Genomic DNA, 17,518 nt, shown 5'->3' with positions numbered 1-17,518 from the left:
TTACGCAGCTGCTTCACCGAGTGAAACCCGGAATTGTTGCGCGTGAAGACAAGATGATTGTTAAATGTGCGGACTGGAAAGTGATCACTCATCTTCATTGAAGTAGATCAGGTGGATGGTAGCGTGGACATTGTGTTCGATGACACCTGCTCCTTCCTCAGATGGGTGCCTACCCAGACAGCCCGAGGTGGAATGTGAATACCTAGACTGAAGACTTCATTGATAGAAGAACTTCACAAACCGTAGGTAGAACACCGGCACGACCGAGTCTGAAGTTCCAGACTTCTCACGATGGTGGAGACAGTTCAGCTTTTCCAACGGCATGACGTAGGAAAACAAGCGTCTTTCCTTCCCGAAAAGCCACGTCTCGCGCTTATGCTCAGCTAGCAACTCACTGGTTTTATGGACCCTCGAGTCGATGGCACTAACATCTTTCTTCGCACTCGCTTGTAACCGCACTTGTCGAGTGCCGGTAGTCAAGGTCCGAGCCTCGGGTCATCGACTCCGATAGGCTGTCAAAGGACGAGAGCAAAAGGAAGTGCAAGTGGAAGCTCCATCGCTGTCACGATCACGATGCTAAAATTGGGCGCGAAGGATTTTGTTGATCAACATCATAGCTTCGACGTCCACGATGCAGCTTTGACATGCGCCAGGTTTGGCGAGCAGTAAGATCGAGGACGTCGCATGTTGGGTTCCGCAAGAGCCAACATTGATGCCCTGTAGAAGTGCTGGGGGTGGTGTAACTGCAGCAAGGCGCATGCAAACATCGGCGCGACTACACCTGGGCAACAACTACGACAACAACAACAACATACTTTACGGCTGTTTGATGCAGCCTTCGGCGAAACAATGGGCACAAACGCATGAACCCGGGCATGGGAATGCGAAAATGCCATGCATCACAACCACCATGCACGAGTCTATTGGCCTCGGCACCATTTTGCCGTCACCTGAGGTCCAGGCCTTTCGTTGTGCGAGGTTGGTTCCCGCGGCAGCATGTCGGAAAGCAGACATCGTCAAAGTTTAATCAAAAGAAAACGACATGACAGCACCGAAAAGAAGCCTCCCGCAGCCTCTCCGCGCCTACGAGTGGACTCCGTGGAGGACCCGCTTGCCTCGGAGCTGAAACGCACATGCGAGAAACGAAGCAGGACGTGGTGGGAAGTGCGACTGACGTCACAGTGCAGCGGCCACCAAAGGCGCGCTGCACCACCTGCCCGTCCAAGCGAGCCGATCCCCAGCACAACGCTCGATCGATACCGACTTCTAGGCCCTGCCTACTACTCCGTGCGCCGGTGGTCTGGATTCCTACAAAGAGTGGGCTCTTTAGCCTGCGTCCCCCAGCTACGGGACATCACGGACGTATTCTGTATAGAGGCTATAGGGAATAAGGAAATAGAGCGACGTTTTGTACGGAAATATGGACCCGTGATTGCCGTGAAAGGAGAGAAAGGGATCGGGCCTTGAAGCGTGAAGGCTCGTGGTTGTGGGTTTTGCGTGATGGGCGGATGGATGAGGGTGAGATCTAGACACGTCTGTGGGGCTAGGAGAAAGTCTTGTCTTACGTATTGTGGCAGGTGTGATGCCGACAGGGTGCTCTGCGCATGGAAAGAATCACGAGTGCATGAGGAGATGCAGGTGAGGTAATTTGGGTTTGATTGTTGTGGTGGTGGGAGTTTGTCAAGTCCTCCGAGGGAAACTCTGCCTAGCGCTCCGCCTCTTGCATGCCCTGCCAAACGCCTGCAGTGGTCCTCCAAAGAGATGAAAAATGAAAATGGTATATCATACAACTGAAAGAAAAGATCGCTCCGTGTAAATGCTAAACCGATGTGCTCCAATAAAGTTTCCCAAATCGCAAAGTCGAAGCTGAAGAGTGTTGCCTGCACACTGTGCCGCTAAGTCGCTGATGTTTGAATGATTCGTCGAATGTCATGAGGGTGAAGGCCTAGGGCCCGGCGGTTATTGCGCCCTTGTCGACGATGATTGAGAGTTGAGTTGTGACAGCGATGCGAATGAGTTGGTCATGGCTGAGTAGGCAGCTGATGGTAGACCGTTGGTGGATGATGTGGATGAGGCGCTGTTGCTGCGGACTTGGAGGTTGAGTGTGTGGCAGCTATCGCATCGTCCGTTCATGCGGTTGCAGCGACCCCGGCATCCCCGCTCGTAGTTGGCGCAAGAGAACATTGTGGATTCGTGTTGTTGAGGTTGGTTGGATGTTGGTTGTTGTCGTTGTTGAGTAGAGTGATAGAGTAGTTGTGGTGGTGTGGCTGTGTGCGACTTGCGACCGAGAGACTTTGCAGTGTGCTGGACTTGGACAATCCTGAAGCCGAGGGCAGACTTCGTAATATATGCGCCGGTGGGTTGTGAATGCCCGATGATGTAGCCAGCAAATGCAAGATATGCAGGGTAGTAATTGCGTATTCGGGCGTTAAAGTAGCCGTAATCGATGGGGTCCGTTGGCGTGTCTTGGTAGCGTGCGGATGGGTCCAATAATAGTGTGATGGAGTGCCGAATGGAGTTAATGTGAAGATGCCCAAGTTCTGCAGATGCACGATGCGTGGCTTATAGCTATGAAGCGCAGATTAGACAGATGGCTGACAGGTTTCAAGAACTTGGAAGAGATAGGTGGAAGATCAGCTGTGACGATGGAGGCCGCAACTTCTTATGACAGTTGACGCGTCCAGAAGATGTGTGTGTCATGGTAGATTATACAGTGGAGAGACCCGAGGCCAGAATGTCGGCGGTCAGTGCGCTCTTACTCAATGGCCAGGGTCTCCTCTTACGCATGCACGAGACCCTGCCCTGGTTGTCCATCGCCCAAGTTAGCGCCAAAACCTTGATTTTTCGCTCTCCCGTCCATTCCGGCACTTCGCAGTCGCCTGCATACATCATACGTACTCGGTGACGCTCAGCCACCACGGCGGTTGTTCAGGCGACCACCAGCAGGTTGTTGCACGAATTCGCATCCATGTGGACACACGACTAATCATTCAAACAGCCAAGTTGACTTTACAGGGACAGGCACAGTAGAACCTCGTTTCAAACAGATTCTGGAAAGCGGCTTAAAGTGGGCAACGAGTCCAAGACTTGCACGGCCACTTCATCCGTGCACTCGTCAGCACCAAGACCCAAGAAAGCCACTCCAGAGAATCCACACATGGCGTTAGCCTGTCGCACTTCAGCCCTCTTCGATTACGTGGTGCTGCAGTCGTACCCTACGTGAGGCAGTAATCATGGCGCATGTGTGCCATGTGGTCCCGGCCCTGCTGCCTCAGAACATGATAAGCCGGCCCGCTCGACACCGGAAACATGTGCGGGCGTAAGCTCGCGAGTCGCGACACCGATAAGATAGCGTACCTGATATCAGAAGATGGCTGAAGTGGAGGCCGGAGTGCGCGTTCGAGACTTTGTTCGTTTTTATGAAGATCGGCACTCCTACATGCGCGAGATCGATATGGCCTCACGGCGAAAGATTTATCCACCAGATCTGGCCTGATCTCAGAAGACGCGAACTGCTGTTACTGCGAAACCGGTCGAAGTTTCGACCTCGTGCGAGAACTAGATGCGAGTGGTTCGCAGTGGGTTGCTCCGGACGCCCGATCTGCGACCGTTAATCAAACCGTCCGGTGCATCCGCACCCGTCGCACGGCCAAACGCAATCGGGACTCAACAACTTTGCCTGCGGGCAACTCTGCACCCCGAATCCCGCCTTCCAGCCTTGTGGGTGTCAGTGGGTTTGATGATCAGCGGGCGGATCCATCGCTTATCGTACTTCAAGGACCACAGGGACCAGAAGTCCACTGTTTACTGAACATTATGAAACATGATAGATCCAGACAGCATGCTCAAGTAAGTCGCAGCAGAAGTCAGTCATGCATGGTTATGCTGAGAGCGATTGGAGGTTTCCAGTAGACCGTCGCCTCATTTCCTTTCTCGGTCCTCTGCCGCTCTCCCATACCATCCAACTTCCGCTCCATTCAATGTCATCCCATTCAATAAACTCCACACCGAGCGTCACTATCTTGCGCGATTAATTTCTATGCCTGCAGATTCGAAGACAAAGTGCATCTTCAGCGATATCATTCCACACAGTCAATGGCGACGTTAATATCTTGGAGGTGTCCGAAATTTGTCAGTCCATTGACAACCCCTTTGCTGACATGGCCCGTCGATAACAAACTCTTTGCGATGCGCGCGCAGGCACAGGGAGTGTGCACAATAGAAGGAGTGACCAATTCAACTTGATCGCATTGCGTGCTGGTACCTTGAAGCAGTGCTCTTCACGAAGCCAATAGTACCAAAAACACTAATTAGTTGACCTGCAAGACATGTATTCCCCTGTTTTCGCAAACAGCAAACTGAGCACTGCGGAAAACCAACGAAGTTCTCTATTACACTCTTTCAACCAAGTGTCATGAACAGAATGAACCCGACTAACGCTGCAGCGCAATCTACTATACCTTTTCCAACTATGCCACTCGAGCTCCGCGAGATCATCTACCGTCATGCGATACTCCCAGAGGACCTTACTTCTCAGTCTCAGCCCCTGAACTTCGGCCCCGTAGACACCCGGCGTGGAGGCGACCCTTTCTACCTACAGTGGCTCGAACAACTCTGTCGCGTGAACCAAGCCACGCGCGTCGATGTATCCCTGTATCTTCTACGGACGACCGAGTTCTATCTCATCTATCCGGAGCAAGTAGTGCGATTCACGATGTTCCTGGAAAGTCTAGGCGAGAACGACCAAGGCTTTGCCGCAATTCGTAAACTCGATTTCCAACTCTTTGGCCGCTACCAACCAATTGCTGGGACTAAGAACACTTACATCGAGCTCATGAAGCGATGCACAGGGCTAACGCAAGTCGCATTGAAGTTCGAAGTTGGGTACATGACTATTGACTCATGTAACTGGGCTGAGGATGTTGTTATCCCTCCTACAACGCTAGGGACCTTTGATCTATGGACATTCGATCAAACGCGCATCAGAGAGTTGGAAGATGTCATTACAATTTACCAGTTGGCAGATCTACTGGAGGTAGAAGGTTTGCAGACGTTGACGATCGAGGCTTGGCCTAGGATCAGGGTAAGTGATCGGCACTGTATGCAGAACGTTTTGGTGGACTGTGCGCCGTTGATTGAGCGGTTGGTGGTGTGGCTCAGGGAGGGGTTTGCCGCCAGAGGGAGGAAGGTCGATGTGAAATATGTGGAAGCGAGCAGTCCAGGATTGAGGTGGAGTCGGCGGATCTGAGGTACCTAGTAGTTGCTCAGGCTTCCACATGAAGTCAAGTCTGCGTAATGAAACAGTTGACTGAGTCAATTGTCCAAGTTGCATGAAAGGTTGTTGGCTCTAATGTGTACAAGGCCAGAATATGTGTGTCCATCGTCTACCGAAGTATGTAGCAACTTGTTGTATCGTGAAAGTACCCGGGCAGCATGGAATGGAAGATGACGTGCGTGGAAGGTGAAGTTGGGCTTGGTCTTGCGACAGGCCTATGACTAAGCGAGGGCTGTCGTGTTTGCCATCTAATCCCAGCCAGCCCTAACCAGCCTCATTCATCCTTCAACGACCGAGCGCATCCGCAGCACCATCGTCGCTCAACCATTTTTGACCATCACTGCCATTGCTGCATCTGCGCGCACCTCAGGGTTCCAATTTTGACATTGTCGGCGCGCTTTCACGCCACGCGCATCGACTTGGCCGCGACGCGTCGACGTAAACAACAGCGCGACTCCTCCACCACCCCGCCCACAAACCGATCTACCCAACCACCACCATGTTTCTTCCAGAGGACCTCCTATTCAAGCAGGGTGCGCTTGCGCACGTCTGGCTTGCCTCGAATCAGCAGAAGAAGCTCACCAAGGCCCAGGTGCTGCAGCACAAGATCCCAGAGAGTTGCGAGGTCATTATCCGACCCGAGGTGGCCGCTGGCGGTCCGCTTGCATTGCGGTTGAACGCGCAGTTGCTCCTCGGTGAGGTTCGCATCTACAACAAGAAGGTCAACTACCTCCAGGATGACTGTCAGGAAGCGCTGTGGAAGATCAGGATGGTAGGTTCCAAGTTTGACTGCGTGACATGACCACTCCTGACCCCTTTGCAGGCCTTCCGTCCCGGAAACATCGATGCGCCCGCCCAGACTCACGTCGCCAACCCCACAAACCTCATGCTACAGGATCAGATCACCGATCTCGATCTGCTGGCTCCCATGCCCGACCCTTCTTTCCTTCTCTCCCAACCTCTTAGCGGCAGCCTCAACCTCGGCAACACCACAGTCCCCGATTGGGACAACAGCCAGTTCCTTTCCGGCAGCATTGAGCAGGCGCGCGGAGAGCCCATGGAATTGCCGGATGACGACCTGAACCTGGACATTGGAGAGGATGATGACTTGGAGCCGACAGCCGCCTACGACGAGGGTACCAGCATTGAAGTTGGCCGTAACGCACCTTTGGAACGCCGTCGGTCCGAAGAGTTTACCGGGCTAGGCAAAGACATGATAGTGGATGACGATGATCTCGGCATCGACCTTGGCGAAGATCCTCCCACTGAACTCGCACGCGGCCATGAACTCAATTTGGACGATGACCTGGATATTACCATGGGCGGTATGGACATGGACACCGAACTTCCTGCAGGCTCTATCGCCGGCGACTTCCCTGTGCGACAACGTGAAGAGTCACCGCTCTCCGAGTTGGGAGAGGAGGAGGCCACACGTCTTGAACAGGAGGTTGCCGAACAGAACGTCACCGTGTTTGAGCCAGAGCCAGAGCAGGAAGAGGAAGAATCAATCCATCAAGCCCGCGCCAAGCGCAGGAGGGTCATTGCAGCTGATGCCGAAACTATGATCTCAAGTCACCAGTTGAGGGAGCAACAGAACAACCGCGAGAAGATCCTCAAGCCTGCATCGTTCCTGCCTCGCGACCCTCTTCTGATGGCTTTGATGAACATGCAAAAGTCCGGAGGGTTTGTCTCAAGCATACTGGGCGACGGGCGAAGCCAAGGATGGGCTCCAGAGCTTCGAGGTATCCTTTCCCTAGAAGTTGTCTCACGCCCAGCCCAGAAGCGCAAGCGTGGTGGTGCAATTGCCGACAACGACGCTACCGAAGACGAGGCCGCAGCCGAAGGAGAGAAGACGCCACAACTGCAGCTGGAATTTGAGCAGGATGAGCCGACTTTGGGAGGCGGTGACCTTGGCCTTGGTGGCGACAACGACCCAACGCTTGCGGGATCCGACGACATTGTTCAACTTCCTGACGACCCTGGCTTCCAGCAGGTTGGTGATGACGAAGAGGACATTTTCTCGCCCGTTCCAGACAACTTCGACGACACAACCGCGCCGCTAGTCCATCCCGACGAAGCTGGGCCCGTATCGCTAGGCACAAAGCACGCTGTCCATTTCTTGCGAGAACAGTTTGGACCCGAAGCTGAAGAGAGCGAGTCGGTACGACAAAAGACCAGCATCGTTTTTCAGGATGCCTTCCCAGAGGCCCGCACATCACGAACAGACGCGACGAAGATGTTCTTTGAAATGCTGGTACTGGCGACCAAGGATGCCATCAAAGTTGAGCAGCCAGCTAACGAGCTTGGTGGCCCTCTACGCATTCGCGCTAAGCGTGGCCTTTGGGGACAATGGGCAGAGACTGGTGCTAGTGGCGAGCTGGCATCCCAGGCTCAAGCAGCACCTACAGGAGATCCCGACGCGCCCGCTGAGGCCATGTTCCAGGGACCACCTGAGGTGTCTGTATCTGCCTAAAAGTTCAACATTCTGTGTTTCTCCGACCTTCTCTGGGGCTTGGTATCATCTGTCGGTGTTGGCTGGATACCCTTTTCATGTATGACTCTCTTCACGTTGGAGACGGACTTTGACTGGTGTTTTGGTGTTCTTGTGAGGTATGGTGTTTGTGGGAAGTTGGTCCCTTGTATGATTGTATTAGGATAGTTACATTAGCTTTGGAAGACGGAATGAATTCAGTACTACCTTTACGGATCTGGAGTATCCTTCTCCAAGTGATGCTTGAAAAGTCATGACTTCACGGTTGATCATTTGACTGAAGTTAATGACTTGGAGGAAATGTGCATTGTGTTGGTGTGTATTGCTCGGAAAAAGTTGGGCTGTCCAACTTGAGGCAGGTGCGCTGCGGCAGATTCTCCCGAGGTCGGCAACTGCGTCTTCGCGGCCTTGCCCTTTGCACCTGCTCGCCTCTCTGAACTCCGGCGACGACATCACCCTCCAAAATTCCCGTCGTGCTAGCCATCGCACACTGCGATGCCTACGAATGCAGCGGCGACAGGCCGCACGCGCAAAAGGGCTGCTGAGGCGTGTACGTTCTGCCGGCGGAGGAAGGTTCGTTACTGGACGCCTGCATGTCATCGTCGAGGAGCTGAATACTGAGGCTGGCAGATCAAATGCAGTGCTGAAAAGCCAATCTGCGCAAGTTGCAAAACGCATGATACAATTTGTCATTACGAGCCTATATCCATAGATGACGTACAACATGCTACCAGTCGTCCGCGCAAGACGCCGCGAGCAGAAAGAACATCCGAAAGAGCATCAGACAGGACATCAGAGTCAACACCATCGATCGCTGCTTCTGCGCCTGTTGGACAGACCCCTGCAACTACACCTCAAAGCGTGTCGCGCATTGTTGTCGCTCCCAATGGCTCCTCTAGTTACCATGGACGCACAAGCACTTTATTTGACGAAGGCACAAATGATCGATATGCTGCGGAAGTACGACCCCAGATGTCGGATGAATGGATAGAGAAAGGTCTTGTTGCTGAAGCTGCCCGTCAGAGACAACTAGAGACGGTCAACTTTCGACTTACGAAACTCGATTTCGACGGCGTCGAACCTGAACTTGGCATGCACTTGTTATCATTACACTGGAACCGGCAACACCATTCTTTCCTTACTACCTATCGCCCAGCCTTCATGCGTGACATGGCATGCGGCGGTCCGTACTTCTCCAAACTTCTCTTGAATGCCATCTACTTCGGCGCAAGTAAGTTCAGCCCACGGCACGAAGTTCGCCGTGTAGCAGACGATGTCCGCACTGCCGGTTGGCAATTTCGTGAAAGAGTGAGAGAACTCCTGGGAGGCGCTTTGGACAAGAGCGAAATCACAACAATTCAAGCGTTGCTAGTTATGACCAACTCGTTGTTTGCTCTTGGCGATGAGCGCAGTGCTGCCTGGCTGTACGCTGGGTTGGCGTTTCGCATGATCGTTGACCTTGGTCTTCACGTTGATAAGCCTGAATTTGCAGGGTATCGTAAGCTTTCTGATGAGGACCATGAGATCCGACGTCGCGTTTTCTGGGCAGCATTTGGTAGGTATGATATTCATATCGCTCATCATCACACTAACTAAAAGCGCAGTCGTCGACAAGATCCAAAGCCTCTATCAAGGTCGCCCAGTGAGCATGACAGAGACACTCGTACCCACCAAATTTCTCGACACCTACGAAGAACTTGAGCATTGGACGCCCTTTTCCTATTCCACGCAACCAGACGCCGTCTATCTAGGTTCGCCGGCTTATAGTATCTCCACGTTTCGACACCTTTGCCAGCTCTCGGTTATTCTGAGCGACATACTCAGCACCATCTATACCGAAAGAAGCTTCGACGTAAGCCCTACAGAGCTGTCGACCAAGTTGGAGAGCATCCATCAAAAGCTGTTAACATGGCGTGGGCTTCTGCCCGAACACCTCACGGTAGATGTAGCGGAAGTAGCGGCGACACCTCCTCCGCATGTCCTAAGCTTACAGTAAGTGATTATAACGCTGCACACGCCACGGATGTACTAAAACAACACTAGCGCCTTGTATCATGTTCTCACGATCCTCTTGCATCGACCTTTTGTCGCAGATGGGCATCTCTACAATACATCACGCGCCATCTCCGTGAACTCGTTTATGGCGTGCGCCACTGCGGCGGATGCTATCGTACAGCTTTTGAGAGCATACGACAAAATGTTCAGTGTGCGGAGAGCTCCCTATCTGATTTCTTATGCGACTTATGTTGCTGCCACTGTGCATGCCCGTATTGCGGCGAAGCGTGGCGCGGGCTCCCAAGCCCACAAGAGCCTAGAGACTTGCTTAGCCGTTTTCCGCGAGAACCAAGAGACGAATTGGGCTGTACGACGCGCCAATGCCATTATCCAGAGCCTGATGAAGAGATTGGGTGTTGTTGCGCCTGACCTGAACGACACACATATCGGCAGTGGTGGCGAGGATAATCACGAGAGCACACCAGATGTTTCGTTGAGCAGATCGATGGATCGCGAACCAAGCTTGCAAAGTTTCGACATCGATGGCATCATCCAGAGTTTTGTTCGAGAGCAGGACTCGTCGCATGCAGCGCAGCCGGGTTCAATGGACCCAACCTCCGACATTGCTGTACCTGGAGTGCCGCCGTCGGCGTACAATACCATGGAGACGGCAAACATGCCCTACGGAAACTCTGGTAACTGGGCGTATCAGGACCAACAACAACCCTCCAGTGAGCAACCATTTTCGGTGGATGATCTCCTTTACGGTTTCAACGGATCAGAGCTTGATCAATTCCCAGCCATGAATTGGGACATGTAAGAGATGGGTATGGCGACATGAGGCTCTTCCTGTCACCAAAAGTACCATCCAAAGTCATTGTCATTGTTATCGGATCATCACGAGACGAGCGCGCACAAGAAGATGCTCTTCCTGTCATTGCGTTGGATCCTGTGGGGCATCAAGTCCCGCGGGAAGAAAGCCGAGGTTTTACCGCGGCTAGGCTTTTCGCAGCCCATGTAAGATCCCACGGCATCTAACGCGCTAACGGGTAGAGTTTCATGCCTACCCGTCGAATACACTGCGGCCCGTACTCCTGGTCGTTTCTACCCGAACATTTTTTGGAATGAAGACATATATAGAGAACTGCACCGCCGGATATGATGACACATTTCAAGCTAGAAACGAAGCACCAACTTCATCAACTTCATCACCTTGAACCGCAGCATCATCCTCTATAGATGCTCCGCACACTTCTCAAACCATCTACTCTCCAAAAGGCACACGCCTCGACTGTCTCACACATCTCACCGATCCGCATACCTGAACTCCCAATGGCACACGAAAGCGCCCCGAAAAGAGTGCGACACAGCCTACCAGCCGTTTTGATGCGTGCTGGTACTTCAAAAGGTCTCTTCATCCATCGTCACGACTTGCCATCTTCCCAATCAGCGTGGGCCGGCCCATTACTTGCCGCCATGGGCTCTCAAGGCTCAGACGCTCGACAGATTGACGGCGTAGGAGGGGCGACTTCAACGACTTCCAAGGTTGCAGTTGTTTCGCCATCATCACGAATGGGCGTTGATATCGATTACACTTTTGTACAAGTAGCAGTGGGTCAGGAGGCGGTCGATTTCAGCGGGAACTGTGGAAACATGTGCGCTGGTGTTGGACCATTTGCGCTACAAGAGGGACTAGTGCGTGCAAGCCCCGGAGAGAAGACGGTAAGTCCTCCTGTTGTAATTGAGACGGATGGGATACTCATTCTTCTTCAGCTCGATGTACGGATCTTCAATACGAACACTTCGCGGCTCATCGTCGATACCGTTCAAGTAGACGAGGACGGATCGTTCGATGAAGACGGAGACTACGCGATACCAGGCGTCAAGGGAACCGGAAGCGAAGTAAAAGTGGCCTTTGTGGATCCTGCCGGGAGCATGACCGGAACTCTCTTTCCTACGGGGAGACGATGTGATACTATTCATGTGAAAGGACAAGACGGCAATCGCTTCTCGGTCAAGGCGACGTTGATAGACGCAGCGAATCCTTTTGTCCTAGTCGACGAACGAACATTACCGCCAAACCTAAGGAGAGGTAGCAAAGACACCGCCGTCTATCTCCAGCACATGGAGTCAATACGATGTACTGGCGCCGTTATGATGGGTCTCGCTTCTGATGTAGATGCTGCTGCAAAAGTCCGCGGGACACCGAAGCTGGCTATCGTTTCTTCTCCTCAACCAGATGATGGTTCTCAGGAAGGCACGCCGGACGTTCATGTCCAAGCGTTCAGTATGGGCAAACCCCACCCGAGCCTGCAACTCACAGGTGCGGCATGCTTGGCGTCGGCAGTGTGCATAGAAGGTACTGTAGCCCACGGACTTGCATCCGGCAGCAAGGTGCAGTCCTCCTGGCAGTCGTCTTCACCTGAGCGGACACCGAGTCCCTGCTCAGACTCTGATGGTAGCTCTTCGGATCTTCTACCGAGCCAGAGGAGAGTCTGTCTTTCGCATTCGAGCGGGTCGATCAAGGTTGATGTTCTGGCAACCAGCTCGGAATCGTTTGCTTTTGTCGATAGGTGCGTTGTCTCGCGGACTGCTCGGCGGTTATTCGAAGGGAAGGTGTATTATTACTCGAGTAGCGTTTAATCAAAGTAAATCCAAGTTGTACAAGATGAAGATGAGGAAACTGCGCAGGCTTCAGCCACAGGTGTAGAGTTTGAGAGAGGCTGGTGTATGACATCACACGCAGAGCCACGGAAAAGCGCGCCATCACTTGAGCGTGCAGCGGACATGTACCTGCCAAGGCGTCACTCGACGCTGCGAGAAGCCGACACATGGTAGGCAACACAACGCTAAGCTACAAATAGAGGTTACATTGAGTGTTTCAAAACGGAACACGTCGTCGGAAAGGTCTAGTGCTGTGAAGTCAAACAGTAGTTGGTGTGAAAGTGGTGACCAGACGCTCGATGGAGACCCCTGCTCGAGAGTACCGGTGCTTTGGCGTTTTGGTCCACCATCGGCATTGAGCAACACCATCCCCAACGACAACCCGCAGTCGACTCGCCATTTCCTTGTCTCGTCCCGCTCGCCAATTAAAGACGCATTATTACTACTAGCCCCAATGCGATAATCCACGGCGACGCGCATCTTTTCCCACGCTAGCTCTGGACGGATAGGCCACGTTGGACGGCGGCGCAACAGTCGACTCCTGGCCATGCCAACATGTCAAAAGCATCCACGTCCTCATTGCCCCTCTACAATGCCGCGGGCCTGCCCTCCAAGTCTTCGCGGCCCTCTTCGCCCATGCTGCAGCCGCCAGAAGCCATCAAGCGCAGCACCACGCCCTCAGTACGCCATGCGCTCCCGAGTTTTGGACACGCCGCTGACACGTGTGAATAGTCAATAACATCCGCCCATTCCCTCCTCTCGGCTCAGGACACGGCCCACAAGCTCTCGACGTCGATTACACATGGCCTCTCTGCCTCGGACGCCTCGGCGCGCATCCACACCCACGGCCTCAACGAACTCCCCCACGAAGAGCCCGAACCGCTCTGGCTGCGCTTCCTCAAGCAATTCAAGGAGACGCTGATCTTGCTGCTGCTCGGGTCCGCTGCTGTGTCCCTCATACTGGGCAACTTGGATGATGCTGTGAGCATTGCAGTGGCTGTGACCATCGTGGTGACAGTGGGCTTCGTGCAGGAATACCGCTCGGAAAAGTCAATTGAGGCGCTGAACCAGCTGGTTCCGCATTCGGCACACATCATTCGCGCTGGGGTCGAGCAACCACGGAACGGTCGCATACCGAATGGCACGGCACCTGACGACGTCGAGCTGGAGAATCTAAACGACACCACTTCGGCCCTGTCAGCTGCGGAGCGGAAGTCTACTACCATATCTGCGACGTTGTTGGTACCTGGCGACCTCGTCCTCTTCCACACGGGAGACCGCATACCCGCCGACATTCGCATCACGCACGCCGCAGACCTCAGCATCGACGAGTCGAACCTCACCGGAGAGAACGAGCCTGTCTCCAAGTCGCCAGACACCATCACACCCCCGCCGGGCTTGCAACGGCCATCTTCACCTTTCTACGCGTCCGAAGCCGCAGGAACGGTCGGCGCTGATATACGACTGAATGACCAGAAGAACATTGCTTTCATGGGTACATTGGTTAGATCGGGTTACGGACAAGGAATCGTCGTCGGTACAGGAGGCAACACGGAGTTTGGTGCCATTTCTGCATCTCTGCAGCAAATCGAAAGCCCGCGGACGCCTCTACAACTTTCCATGGACCGTCTGGGCAAGGATCTGAGTTACATGTCTTTTGGAGTCATTGCCTTAATTGGTCTGGTAGGGCTGTGGCGCGGGTGGAAGTTCATCGAGGTCTTCCAGATCGCCGTCTCACTCGCTGTTGCCGCTATCCCCGAAGGACTGCCGATTATTGTTACTGTCACGCTTGCGCTGGGTGTGCTGAGAATGTCCAAACGCGACGCCATTGTTCGACGGCTACCTAGTGTTGAGACGCTGGCTTCTGTCAATGTCGTGTGTACTGACAAGACGGGTGAGTCAACCGTTCTTCGCGCATGTGACATTTACTAACTTGGACCAGGCACGTTGACCACGAATCATATGACCGTTACGAAGATATGGCATTTTGACGAAGCAGCACCGATCGACGTAAAGACGAAGCACGACTCCACAGACCTCGATTCGCCGACCCGTAACATACTACGAATTGGCAACATTGTCAACAATGCGCGCTTGTTGAGTGACCAGGCAGCCTCGGCGTCCACGGCAGCGGTACTTTCTTCGACTCTAGGAGGCGACGACAATACAGCTGCCAAGAGCCGATGGGTCGGTCAACCCACCGATGTCGCGCTCTTAGACCTGATGGACGCTTTTGGGGAAGACGACATCCGGGAAAGACTCGGCGAACGCAAGTTCGAGACACCGTTCAGCTCGGAGAGGAAGTGGATGGGGGTCGTCGTTGGCGGTAATTCTGGCAACCTCACCCCTGGATCTGAACACGCATACATCAAAGGCGCACTGGAACGGGTTCTGGACCGCTGTGATACTTATGTAACGGCACAAGGGAAAGAGGTGGCACTGGATCAAGCACGCAAGCAAGAAGCGATGAAGGCCGCCGATGCAATGGCGCAAGAAGGCTTACGTGTGCTCGGCTTCGCAAGTGGTGCATCCAAAGGGAAAAAGAGGAATGCCAGTGGTACAGCCTCACCTGCACCATCCACCAGCTCGGCACTTGGAGATGATGAACAGTACCGTGGTCTTGCGTTCGCTGGCTTGGTTGGCATGAACGATCCGCCGCGTAAGGGTGTAGAGAGAGCCATTCGGAGACTCATGGCCGGCAAAGTCAAGGTTATCATGATCACAGGAGATGCAGAAACCACCGCAGTTGCCATCGGCAAGAGTCTGGGTATGCCAATTATGCCAAACTCAGCACTTGGACGCTCCGTCATTCGTGGTGACGAACTGGATCACATGAGCGAGGAAGAGCTTGCACAAGCTATTGCGACAACCTCGATCTTTGCGCGAACTAGTCCTGAGCACAAGATGAAGATTGTCCGAGCACTACAATCACGAGGCGATGTTGTGGCAATGACTGGCGACGGTGTCAACGACGCGCCTGCACTCAAGAAAGCAGATATCGGTATCTCCATGGGTCGACTGGGCACAGATGTCGCTAAAGAGGCCGCAGACATGATACTGACAGATGACAACTTTGCTACTATCCTCAATGCGATCGAAGAGGGCAAGGGCATCTTCTACAACATCCAAAACTTCCTCACCTTCCAACTCAGCACCAGCGCGGCAGCACTGAGCTTGGTACTCCTTAGCACATTCCTCGGCTTCCAGAATCCGCTCAATGCCATGCAGATTCTGTGGATCAGTAAGCTTCTCTACTCCCGTTCCCATTGATATCTACTAACAATCACCTCCAGACATCCTTATGGACGGTCCACCAGCACAGTCCCTCGGTGTAGAACCCGTCGACCCAGCCGTCATGGCGCTACCTCCCCGCCCGCGCCACGCCCGCGTCCTAACCCGCCCACTCATCCAACGCGTCCTCCAATCCGCCACCATCATCATGCTCGGCACCCTGACAACCTACTACCTCGAAATGTCCACCGACAACCTCGTCACCGCCCGCGACACAACCATGACCTTTACCTGCTTCGTCCTCTTCGACATGTTCAACGCGCTAACCTGCCGCTCCTCCAGCAAATCCGTTCTTGCAGGCGAGATTGGTGTCTTCGATAACAAGATGTTTAATTACGCCGTCGCGGGCAGTTTGCTCGGACAGCTGGCTGTTATTTACTTCCCGCCGCTGCAAAGCGTTTTCCAGACCGAGGCCCTGGGTTTGGGCGATCTCGCGCATCTTGTTGCGGTCGCGAGTTGTGTGTTTTGGGCGGATGAGGGGAGGAAGTGGTATGTTAGGTGGAGGGGACGGAGAGGGTATGGTGGGGGGTATAGTACTGTTGTTTGAGTATAGAGCGTTGGATAGAATGGTGGTGTAGAAGCGTTAGAGCGCGCAATGAGAATTATTGACATCAATGGTGAGCTTGGTGCGTAACTACATCCAATTCAAAGTGAAGATATGAGAACTCCACGCTGGATATCGACATACTCACCGAAGTGGGAGCGCATGCAGCCATCCCCACAAGGAGGCTTCATCTCATGTGCGAACTATGCTCTCGCGGGAACTCATACCGAAAGCCCGACCTTGCACGTGCCTTCCCTATCCATATAAAAGTCGCACCTCTCTCCCCGTCCTCCACTCTCCACTAATTCTACTTCCTTGACGTTTTCTGCAAAAACAGGAGTTGTCCACGGACATGTGTTTTCCTGTGACCCAAAACACATGAGTTTATCTCGCATGAATACTCCGGCAGCGTAGTCCAAGAACGAGTTCGAAGTCGCCATATACCGCCGATGTGGAAACCAAAAAGACGTGACAAAGTCGACATGACTTGTCTTGCGCTCTTGGGCTCGTACGCAGTCGATATAAATTCTATCGAGTGGTCGATATATTCGTTTTCTGTACACCACCATAACTGGTGAGGCACCAAAACCAGCGATTCAAGCACTGATGTTGTTGGCTTTCTGGCCACCAAAATACCTAGATGGCTATCTTATGATTGCGCTGGAGACTGTGGACAATTTCAAAACAGTTCCAGGAACATGTCGATGAGAGACACTTATCAACTGAGCTAAACAAAATGGACATGAAGCTCTCGATGTGCGGTGCGCGACTGGACCGAAAATAACACAAACCATACTCATGTGTTGAGGTGGGCCTTGAGCAGTATAAAGCTTTGCTCTTTTGCCGACTATCACTCATTCCTTGCAACTTTCTTATATTGCGAGCTATCAAAACACAGCACAGACAGACCCATGAGATTGCTCGCGCTGCGTGGAGTAAAACCTTTTTCCAATAGAAACATGTCAGGTTAAACGCTTCTCCTGAGCTATGAAATTCGTGTGTAATCACCGCTAGGACTCCGAATTTGCCGGAAATACCGGACATGTCTGGTGAGAAGCGGAAACTCCAACCACCTCATACGAGAAAAAAAAACTGAACAGGCCTAGAGCCTACATCGACGCCAGGTCACCTATCTTGTAGGTTTTTGTGTTAATGTAGGCTGCAGACCCGTTTAGTTTTTTTCTTGATTGACGTGCAACAGTGGCATCGAAGCGTAATTATTAGCGCAGTGTGTTTCTCGGTTCGAGGTGCTGGCAGT

The 17,518-nt window shown here is 53.1% G+C and overlaps 4 protein-coding genes across 4 annotated transcripts; all 4 read left to right on the top strand.

Annotated features, from left to right (window-relative positions):
* Positions 1-4,414: 4,414 nt before the first annotated feature.
* On the top strand, positions 4,415-7,748 carry J4E78_005640 (uncharacterized protein; the record flags this gene model as incomplete). Its single annotated transcript, XM_049366257.1, has 4 exons — positions 4,415-5,083; positions 5,362-5,392; positions 5,788-6,047; positions 6,099-7,748. The coding sequence occupies 4 exons, from the start codon at positions 4,415-4,417 to the stop codon at positions 7,746-7,748; spliced, it is 2,610 nt and encodes an 869-aa protein (XP_049221983.1).
* Positions 7,749-8,927: 1,179 nt separating this feature from the next.
* Positions 8,928-10,581, top strand: J4E78_005639 (uncharacterized protein; the record flags this gene model as incomplete). The annotated part of the gene is made up of 3 exons (XM_049366256.1): positions 8,928-9,321; positions 9,371-9,758; positions 9,810-10,581. 3 exons carry the CDS (start codon positions 8,928-8,930, stop codon positions 10,579-10,581), a joined length of 1,554 nt encoding a protein of 517 aa, XP_049221982.1.
* A 512-nt stretch (positions 10,582-11,093) lies between these two features.
* Positions 11,094-12,404, top strand: J4E78_005638 (uncharacterized protein; the record flags this gene model as incomplete). Its single annotated transcript, XM_049366255.1, has 2 exons — positions 11,094-11,483; positions 11,535-12,404. 2 exons carry the CDS (start codon positions 11,094-11,096, stop codon positions 12,402-12,404), a joined length of 1,260 nt encoding a protein of 419 aa, XP_049221981.1.
* Positions 12,405-12,980: 576 nt separating this feature from the next.
* J4E78_005637 (uncharacterized protein) lies at positions 12,981-16,263 on the top strand (the record flags this gene model as incomplete). The annotated part of the gene is made up of 4 exons (XM_049366254.1): positions 12,981-13,106; positions 13,158-14,319; positions 14,368-15,666; positions 15,719-16,263. The coding sequence occupies 4 exons, from the start codon at positions 12,981-12,983 to the stop codon at positions 16,261-16,263; spliced, it is 3,132 nt and encodes a 1,043-aa protein (XP_049221980.1).
* Between the last annotated feature and the right edge of the window lie 1,255 nt (positions 16,264-17,518).

This window comes from Alternaria triticimaculans (genome assembly GCF_023758025.1).
Source record: "Alternaria triticimaculans strain BMP 0046 chromosome Unknown scaffold_7, whole genome shotgun sequence".
Lineage (NCBI taxonomy): Eukaryota > Fungi > Ascomycota > Dothideomycetes > Pleosporales > Pleosporaceae > Alternaria > Alternaria triticimaculans.
Note: the sequence above shows the minus strand (reverse complement) of the source record. Positions and strands in the feature narration are given on the sequence as shown.